The sequence below is a fragment of the Gymnogyps californianus genome, chromosome 13 (genome assembly GCF_018139145.2).
Source record: "Gymnogyps californianus isolate 813 chromosome 13, ASM1813914v2, whole genome shotgun sequence".
NCBI classification, from domain to species: domain Eukaryota; kingdom Metazoa; phylum Chordata; class Aves; order Accipitriformes; family Cathartidae; genus Gymnogyps; species Gymnogyps californianus.
In genome coordinates, this window is record NC_059483.1 from 8,068,628 (window position 1) to 8,078,301 (window position 9,674).

General features: G+C 40.5%; 1 protein-coding gene across 15 annotated transcripts in view; it reads left to right on the forward strand.

The window, feature by feature from the left end:
- The window catches only part of MAGI1 (membrane associated guanylate kinase, WW and PDZ domain containing 1), a 359,845-nt gene extending 351,054 nt beyond the window's left edge, over positions 1-8,791 (forward strand). For 9 of the 15 annotated variants that reach the window (XM_050904374.1, XM_050904375.1, XM_050904378.1 and 6 more), the window contains 3 exons: positions 800-946; positions 2,170-2,308; positions 5,934-8,791. In XM_050904374.1, coding sequence (XP_050760331.1) covers positions 800-946; positions 2,170-2,308; positions 5,934-6,634 — 987 coding nt within the window. In that variant the 3' untranslated portion in view covers positions 6,635-8,791. Of the gene's footprint in view, positions 1-799; positions 947-2,169; positions 3,066-4,281; positions 4,371-5,933 lie in introns of those variants that run through there. The other 6 variants (XM_050904377.1, XM_050904379.1, XM_050904386.1 and 3 more) reach the window with 4 other exon arrangements.
- The last annotated feature ends 883 nt before the right edge of the window (positions 8,792-9,674 follow it).

Genomic DNA, 9,674 nt, shown 5'->3' on the forward strand with positions numbered 1-9,674 from the left:
TCTGGGAGGGAAATAAAAAAGAAAAAAAAAGCTGACATTTTTACAACAGTAATAATTTATGTGTTTGTTTATTGAATTGTATATTTTGAGGGGCCTCTCCAGAAAGTACTGTTGTGTGCAAATGATAAATTCAGAGGACAAAAAAGAGGAAAACTTAATAAGGGGCGATAGCTGGACTGTGCCAGCTTTCACAGACAGCATCTTATTAGAGAGATTATCTGTCTCACTGATAACTTGCCTTGCCACTGGCCATCCCAGAAGTAACCTCTTCCATTAGGGACTTCAAAACATCCCTACGCTAACAGCATTTGTGAAAAACAATGCACATGCTTCTGAGCTTCTTGCAAAGGAATAGATGAGGTGGTAACAAAAAGGAAAAGCCAGCACCATGGCATAGACTCATCCCAGGTACCATTAGACATTTAACGAAAGCCTGGCACTGGAAGTGAGGTTGCCCTAGCCTTCCTTTGCGGTTGGTAGAAAGCTAACCACCCTCCAGAAATGCGCCTTTCTGCCCTGGGCACAGGAGGTGGTGTACAACAGAGGTGCCTAAAAATACATGGGGCATGGCCAAGCCCATTCATTCAAACAGCCCTTTGCAGACTGCCGCTGGAACTCCATATTGCAAGGTAGGATCTGAGGAAGCAGGAAATCCTAGTCTGTGTGTGAAAACTCAACTGATTTTCTTTTCTAAATAATGAGTAACAAAAATAATAATTGTTGTTTCAATAATTTCAAAATAAGAGTAGAGCAGCGTTTAACTTTCTGTTCAATTGTGCATATGTTGTCTTCCCTCCAGCAGGACCAAGACTTTTACACTGTTGAGCTGGAAAGAGGAGCCAAAGGGTTTGGCTTTAGCCTGCGAGGTGGCCGGGAGTATAATATGGATCTGTACGTGTTGCGGCTAGCTGAGGATGGTCCAGCTGAGAGATGTGGGAAGATGAGGGTATGCACAAACAGATTTAAAAAACACATTTCTTTGCAATAAGCTGACTTCCCTGCCTCTCCCTTGCAGGCACACCTTCTGCTGTGCCAGCTAAAAGGAAAATTAAATGTTAACTGAAAGGAGCAGTGGTTCCTATTTACTTCTGTCAACGGCTTCTGTCACTCTTTGTATACAGTCTATAGCAGCGCGTATGCATTGGAAGACTTCACCCCCTTGTTCCAAGCCAAGTTTCCAAATTCTAATAAATAATCTGACTTTTAAAGCCTAACAAAGATACATGTAGCAATGAAAATGTAATAGCCACAATCTTTGTCAGCTCCTTTAAAGCTGCAGCCTCAAGTAGAGAATCAGGGTGTTCCACCTGATCCTCTCCTCTGCTAGTGGGCAGAGTGGGGAGAGAGCATGTATAGTGACCCATGGGTTACAAAATTATAATGTAGTTTTTGATTAGCATTAACTGTTAACTTCACATATCGCCTAAATTGTAAACATTATAACAAGGGCATATGTTATAAAATGCCTGCAGAAAAATTAAATTGCCAAGTTTTATATACTCCTTGCTCCTCTGTTTGAGAATGCATTATAACTTTACAGCATATGTCTTTTTCTTCTCCAGATATATCATGCAAAGGGCATTTTCAAAATTCTTTTGCTAGGGGTAGATTTATAGGCCCAAAATTTTTGCCAATGAAAATAAATCAGTGCTGCCCTGTGGAAGTCAGTGCTCTGACAAGCTCTTCCAAGCCCTGTTTTCCTATCCTGATGAATGATTATATTTACAAAAGCAGCTTTGCTGGTTCATAGTAGGTATCTATAACCAAGTGAGAAACAGACCTGAAAAAGCTATTTGAACATCCCAGTTACAGCAGACTGTAAAACAAACAACCACTTTGACCAAAGACTTTACAAATAATCAAAGTAAAATAAAATAACACCAGTTCTAACACAGCTCTAGGTATTAAGCAATACAATAATGCAATATGGTTTTACAGAATGGCAATGAAATATTTTGATACCTCAAGCTTTCCCTGTTGTCTTCATGTCTCCCAGACCCCTGCACACTGGTTTTTGTGGACTGTCACTTGAAGGAGTTGGGCATATTTAGCTTCACCTGGTGCATAGTTCTTCTTCCACCTTTGCTGTGGCCGTTGTCTTGTGGTGTGCTGGTGGTGACCCTCGTGGGGGCTTGTTTCTAATCTTAGACTCTTTTATTACATTGACAGATTGGTGATGAAATCTTAGAGATCAACGGAGAAACTACCAAGAACATGAAGCATGCTCGGGCCATCGAACTGATTAAAAACGGTGGCCGCAGGGTCCGCCTGTTTCTGAAACGTGGAGATGGCTCTGTCCCAGAATATGGTGGGTCAAACTATGAAAACATTCCTTTCTTCCCTGGCATCACTCCATGAATGATTTGTCTCAAGATCTGAAGCGGGAATTCTTTTTTATTTTCCTTTCTCACCAGTGTCTTACCAACCTTTGCAACATATGGTTAATTGCCTCGCTTGTGCTGAATTTTCTACACATTTCATCCTTTGCTTGCTTCCATGGACTTGGGGCGCAGTGTAAGGCAAGATCATCATAGCAGTATTTTTGGTGATCAGAGAGGAAAAACAAAACAAAAAAACCTTATTGTCTTGTCCAGCCAAACAAGGAATGTCATTGAACTGTGCCAAACTGTTTCTCAGCGGCTGAATTGTTGTTTCAAATAGGTCTCTACTTCTAATCAATGCAAAAACTGGGATCCTGAGTTATTATTCTGAAGCAGTGATTTTTTTTGTGAGGTTTTTCTCTTAGTTCCTGTCTGTATCCATAGACATGAATGCCAAGATGGCTTATGAGATTTTTGCCTTCCCTTAATATTTATGTAAATATTTATAAAGTTATTTAAGAAAAAGAAGAAAAAAAAAAGCTTTACTGCAAAAATATATTGATTTGGCCTCCTGAGCCCTTTTCTCCCCCCTTAAACTGTCTGCTGGTTTCAACTAGTTAATTTCTAATGTCTGAAAAGGTGAGGAGGTTATGAAAAGGTGCTCTCCTATTTGTCTTGGGGGAAACATTCAGTCCTCGTTTCTTACTAAGAATTGCATTAGATTTCCTTTTCTTCCCCTGGAGGTTGGATTGCTGGGTGGCTTAACTTAGCACGCTATTTAATATTATAATTATGTCTTATTTATTTGAGATAATTGTCAAATATTGTGCCCTCGATGGAGGGCTACTCCCAACCAAAGGTCTTTGAGGTTTCTATAGAAACTGATGATTGAAGGGATGTCCTTTATACTTTTCTCCCCCTGTTTGGGTTATTTCTGCGTCAGTAAGTTCTGTGTTTCTCATTCACTCCATGTCCTAAAACCAGAAACAAAACCCTTCTGCACAATTTATGAACTAGATTTTCTTTTCATTTAATGTACCACGTTTGAGAGTTTCTGCTCACTCTGCTCATTTTTTAACTTAAAATGACCAATTCAGACTATAACCAGCAAATAATTGAAGTGTTTAACAATATGGAAGGGAAGTTGTGGGTTTACGCTTCTGTAATATGAATAGCACACCAGAAGGTTCAATGATGGCACTGAAATTCTGTAATGTTCTTTCTACTTTTGTCTTTTCCTATACTCCTTTGGATGTACAGTACTGTATCATATGCTAGACTGCATAAATACCCTGTAAATTAAGTGCTTCACTTCTCAAAGCATATGTCTGTTGCACTGAGGATGGAAATCCACCACCAATTTGATTTTGGCTATGCTAAACCACTAAACGTTCATTCTCCAAGCAAGGATTTAATATACAGGGGTTGCACTACTGTAAAGAATATCCTTGTAACATTTGGGACTCCTTCCTCTCTTCATTCTGTTCGCTGCAGTCGCAAATGGTTCCTCTAATAATGTTAAGTTCCAATATTTTTCTGACTCGATTGGAACATGCTTCTCTATGAGGCTGTATATTTTTGTAATGAGTTTTGTACTTATTTTTAATGTTGTGGTCTCTGGTGGACTTTATTTTTCGTTGTTGTTTGATTGTTAATGTTTTTTCTATGACATTCTGTGTCGCTGTTCCAGCTGTCTTTTAGAATGGATGCTCTCGTTGTCTGGGTTATTGAATCACCTCTTAGATGTCTCTTTATGTCACGATAATAACAACTGCTGTCTTTGCAGCCTTATATTTGGGTGAAGCCTAGACAATCTGACTGGAAAAATAAACTTTCTTTATTCTAAGATAAAATATGAAGATTTTTCTTTCTTTCATCTTTATTATAGGGAATCTAAATTTTCTACTTTTCTCTTTCTCTTTCTTTTACTTTTCTTGGTGCTGGGCTCTTCCTTCCTCAGCGATGATACCTCCTAATATCGCTGCATGTATGAGAAATGACAAGCTCGGGGAGTCTTGCTTCTACCTTATGGGCCATAATCAAACTACGGTTTGTAGCTAAAATCAATATTAGGTGTTTTTGTGCTGTGGCCTAATTCCCTCACATTGCTTTCCGCTTCGCTATATTTTATATGTACAGCAATTCATTCCGAGCACCCTGCGTCCCCTGAATTCTAAGTACACCACAGGACACGTTTAAACCTCGCTTGTACCTTGTGCGATAGCCAGGTTGCCGCAAGCCATGTGCTTACAGCTACGGAAAAGCGGTGCGGTCCCCAGCTGCTGCCTGAAAAAGCTAATAAGCAAAAATGCACACACGTGAGTCGCAACACGGGTTTCACCTGGAAATCACAAAAATCATGGCCCATGCACGCACCGACCCTCCCAAGCTAAGGAATGGAAATGCCATCGAATGGGAGACGCTTTGTGTGATGGCAGGAGGAATGAGCATGTAGAGTGTTTGGCTTGGGGGAGGGAAGACAAAAAGGAGAAAAACAGAAAAAAAATCTGTCCCCACAGGTGTTTGTGAGGGTTTTCAGTTGTTGCCTTCAGGACCGTCCACCTTGAGGTGGGTGTCTCGGTGCGAGCGGCAGGAAGCCTGCAGGAAGCGTAGCTAACGCCAGCTGAGCGGCTGTGCAGAAGTTACTTTAAAAAAGAAAACAATAAGCAAATAAAAGCAACGCTCGCATTAAGTCAGCGCAGCTACTTTAATGTTTGCCATGTCTATAATGAATCATTCATAAACATCAGTTACAAATGACGTAATTGTAGCTTAGCTACAGCGCAGGGCTGTTCTTTAGTTTTGGGGTTGTTTGCAGTTTGTCTCGCAGAGGTAGCTCAGCTGTATTTTACCTGAAATACTACCTTAAAAATAATAAGCTGGAGATTAGGTTTTAATCAAAGCCATCCTACATATTACAGTATCTTTCCATTGCTTTGATATGAAAAAATCATAACTTCTGTCATCGTTGTTCGAATCATTGTGGCAAAACCAAAATCTACCCTAAGACTTTTCATAACGTGGTAGAACTAAGTGAGATTAAGTAATGTCTTAAATGAAATGGAAATTGCATGATTACAGTTTAATTCTCACACCTTCAAAATGTTATCTTACGAGGTCAAAACTTAATAGTCAATTCTATTTTCTGTACATTTTCTGCTATTTGAAACAAGGCCTCCCACACCTGGAAGGCAGTTCTTTCAAAAGACTTAAAAGAAAAAAATCATTTCTTAAAGGCCCTCTTTATTGGAAACTGTTAAAAAACCAGCCAACAACCCGAACTACAATATATTTTTTTTCCACTGGAAAGAAAGTAGTGTAACCGAAACATTATGAATTGGGCTTGGGGAAAATGTAAAATGCCCCATGACCAGAAGAGCATAAAGATGATATCAGCTTGGAGCAAAACACGGCTAACGAACAGAGCAGCACCAGTACTAACCCGTAACTCTCGTTGTTCGCAGTTAAATTAACAAAAGCTTCGGTTAGCCTTCGCTGACTGCTTTAACAGTTGTTTGTTTTTGTCACTAATGAAGTCTGAAGAGTGATAAGTGGTGTCACGGCGCCGCGGAAGGCATCGGTACCAAACGCTTTGCTGTTATTTTCTTTCAGACCCCAGCAGTGACAGGAACAGTCCCGCCACAGGTTCACAAAATGTATCGGAAATGAAACCCGTGCCATCCGACCGACGGCAGCACCCATCATCGGAGTCCAGTTATCCACCAGACCTTCACAAATCATCACAACATGGGGACAAGCGGACTTACCTTAGAGACCTAAAAGGCAGCAGAGAGTTTAGCAGACATCCCAATGAACACCACACTTGGAATGGGACTTCTAAAACCAACGACCACGTGCCAGGCAGGAGGACGGAGAGGTCGCCGGAGAGGAGGCACGAGAGGCAGCCGGAGAGGGCAGTGGTGAACGGGCAGAAGAGGAGGTCTCCCGAAAAGCGGAGGGAAGGGACGAGGAGTGCTGACAACACTTTGGAGAGGCGGGAGCGACACGAGAGGAGGAGAGACCTCTCCCCCGAGAGGCGCAGAGAGCGGTCGCCCAGCCGCCGCCGGCGGTCGCTGGAGAGACTCACAGAGCCGAGGAGGTCACCCGATCGGAGAAGAGAGAGCTCCCTCGACCGGCGGGCCAAATCGTCTGACCGGCGGAGGGAGAGGTCGCCCGACAGACGGCTCAGGGAGGAGCGAGTCGGTCACCGGGAGAGGGAAGACCCCGGCTGGAAGCACGAGCCGAGCCGCAGGCACCCGCCCGAGCAGCGCAGGCGGCCGTACAAGGAGTGCAGCACCGACCTCAGCATCTGAGGGGCTCCTCTGGGGTCCCCGTCGCCTTCCCCACGCCACGGGAGCGGAGGAGAGAGTGCAGGAGCTGAAACCGTCCGGCTTTCGCAGGCGAGGAGACATCCGGCACCTGCTGATCCTACAAACCTTTTATGCAGATGAAATCTTATAACAAAAAAAAACAAAAAAACAAAAAAAAAGTGTTGTGCCTGATGTATAATATTAAAGAAAGTATTTTTCAGTGTATTCTTTTTTTTTAATTACTTGCCAAATGTTGGTCCTAAAGGATTATAAAATTTTGTTTCTACATTCTTTGTAGATTTCTTAAGAATAATTCCTTTATTGGGCTACTTTCCCCCTCCCAAATATAGTAAATGGGGGTAGCCAATAATATAATATAGGCAAAGGATTTTATGACCAAGTTTGAATAATTTGATCCAGACTGTTCTCTAGTGACTCACTGCTACACTGTATGTAGAAAATTTTTTAAGGGTTGGGGGTGGGGAAGGAAGAAAATTGTTCATCTCAGTAGGAATGGAGCGCTCCTGCTGAAGGAATTAAAAAAAGAGACAAATGTTCCTAAAATTGCAAGAACTGTTTGAAGAGACTACTGTTTCAATGAAGGATATTTATAATAATAATAAATAATAAAAAAAATTACAAACCCACACAGCACAAGATGATTTACGATAAGGAATTTCTAGTTTGTTCCATGAACAGTTTATACTTTCAGGCCCCCTCTACAGGATGCGCAAAGGCAGAAAGACTGGTAACCACCATGCCTGTGTCACACGCTAACGTAGACTGTTGATCTCTCATTAGCCTCAGCAACATTTAACGATATTTCATTAAGGCAGCCGCCGCAGCCCTACTCATCTTCTAGATGTATATGGACAGCAACCCGAGCATGCGTGGTATTGTTTGTCTGCTTTGAAGCAAGGGAAGGGATCGGGATCCTGGGACAAGGCACAATGCGGTGGGAGCAAAGTCCTCCCTCTCGGAGTAGGTGTATTCCTTCTGCTCAGGCGAAACCAGTGGGCTTTTCTTATTTTGCCAAATTCCAAAAGCGCTCTCTTCTTCTTCTCGCTCTATATTTAAGTTTTTTATTTTACTGGTTCATCCTTACTGAGACAAAAGGAGTGCACTTGCTGAAAAAAAAAGGAAAAAAAAAAAAAAAAGATGTATCAAAGGAAAAACACAGGCAAAAAGAGGCAATCAGTGGGACAACCTGGTTGTAGAAGCCTATCCGTACTGGTTATATGCTGTAAATTTGAATCTAAGAACAGCAGCAAAAGGGAAACCTGCAAGTTTCTAAGTTGTATTTTTAAATTTGCAAGTTGTGTGGTAAGTCTGCTGTAGTATTGGTATAAGATTTTAATGGATTACTGCCTAGCTGAGCCAAAATGTTTGCCGTTACTGTTGGACCACTAAAGTAAACTGCTGCTTTTTACAGTGCATTGGTGTGTACATGTATACTGTTTCACATTTTCCATATGAACACAAAAACATTGCAAGTCTATCACTGTTGTTGCCATGGTACTGTAAAAACAAAACCAAGAAAGAAGATGGCCGATCATTGTGTGTACAGTTTAAATTGTAATTAATAGAGCCTGTTGGAAAAAAAACAAAACTGTTGCCTTTTTCTTGTATAAAAGAGGATTTATGACAAAATTTAGCTGTGAGGAATGTGATTAAGTGTTTATATTTCTGAAAACGGAACAAATTGATTCAGGGGATATATTTTAATGTAAACTGAATCAGGTATGTAAAGCTGTTTTAAAATGGGAGACTGTATAAGTAATTCTAAAGCTTTTGTTGGTTTGAATATAATTTCTTTCTTCATGGTGGGCCTGCTTATGTATTATTAAGCACTTGTATGCAGTCTATGTTCTTCAATCATCATTTCTTGCAATGTGCTATAGACATAATGCTCTTTTCTGTGTTGATGAAAAGCAGTATGTGGGCCAATCTTTTTTATAAAACACTATGCATATATAAATACTACATTGTTCATAGCTTTATTTGACTTATTGGGTTTATACATAACACTAGTGTGAGTAGATGTGGACTTACCCAGTACGAGCTTCTTTCCTTGGAACAGACACTATGTATATGATGTAGCAACAAAGAAGGAGAAAGTCTGTGAATGCTATTTTTATTATCAAATAAAGTTTTCCATACAAAGCATACATATGAGTGTAGTGATAAGATAAAGGAGGAACCACACCTTAATGTTACTTACTCATCCCTGTCTAAATTAGTAAACTGTAGGTTACAGTCTCCAAGGGCCATCCATTAAATATGTATTAATCATCCATTAAATAGATATTAATCATTTGACAAGCCTTAAAGCAAAGGTTCCCAGTTTTCCAATATAAATTTTTCTTCCCCAAAATAATCAGAAGCTAAGGGTTTAGGTGAAGCAGGGTTTCTTACTACATCTGGGGTTTGTATCACTGGTCCTTCATAACACACCAGCACGTGCAATGGTGTAAAATCAAGACAAGGCAGCAACTACTCTGTTGCTGTTGTTGAGATTATTGGTGCCATATATATGTGTGTTTATGTGTGTGTATATATATACATACATATACATACATATATATACATATCACCAAGACTGTATGTCTCCCATCTCTTAGTTCTTATGATGTGTAAAGACTGTTAACTTAATATTGAAAAACTGTTTACTTTATGCAGATTTTTAAATAACTTTTAAATATTGTGTAGTTTATCAGGCCCCACTCATCCGTTTTCCTGATACTTCAGCTAACCTGCTGGGAGTCCAGGCGGCTTGAGAGGGTCGCCGGTGAATGGTTTGTATTTCCGATCACGGCATCTGCAAAGGGATTTGTGTGATGCAGCCTGAGTCTTCAGGGGTATGGATGGGTCACTGAGAAAGTGTTTGGATATTTTAAGTTTGAATCTTTTATGATGTTCAATGCCTTTTTACTCTGACATTATGTTGTAATGGTGTACATTGGTTCTGAATTTGTATCTTCTGCTGTTACTACTGTTTTTCCTCTCCTTGTTCATGTTATACCATAGTTTAAATGATCTTAGA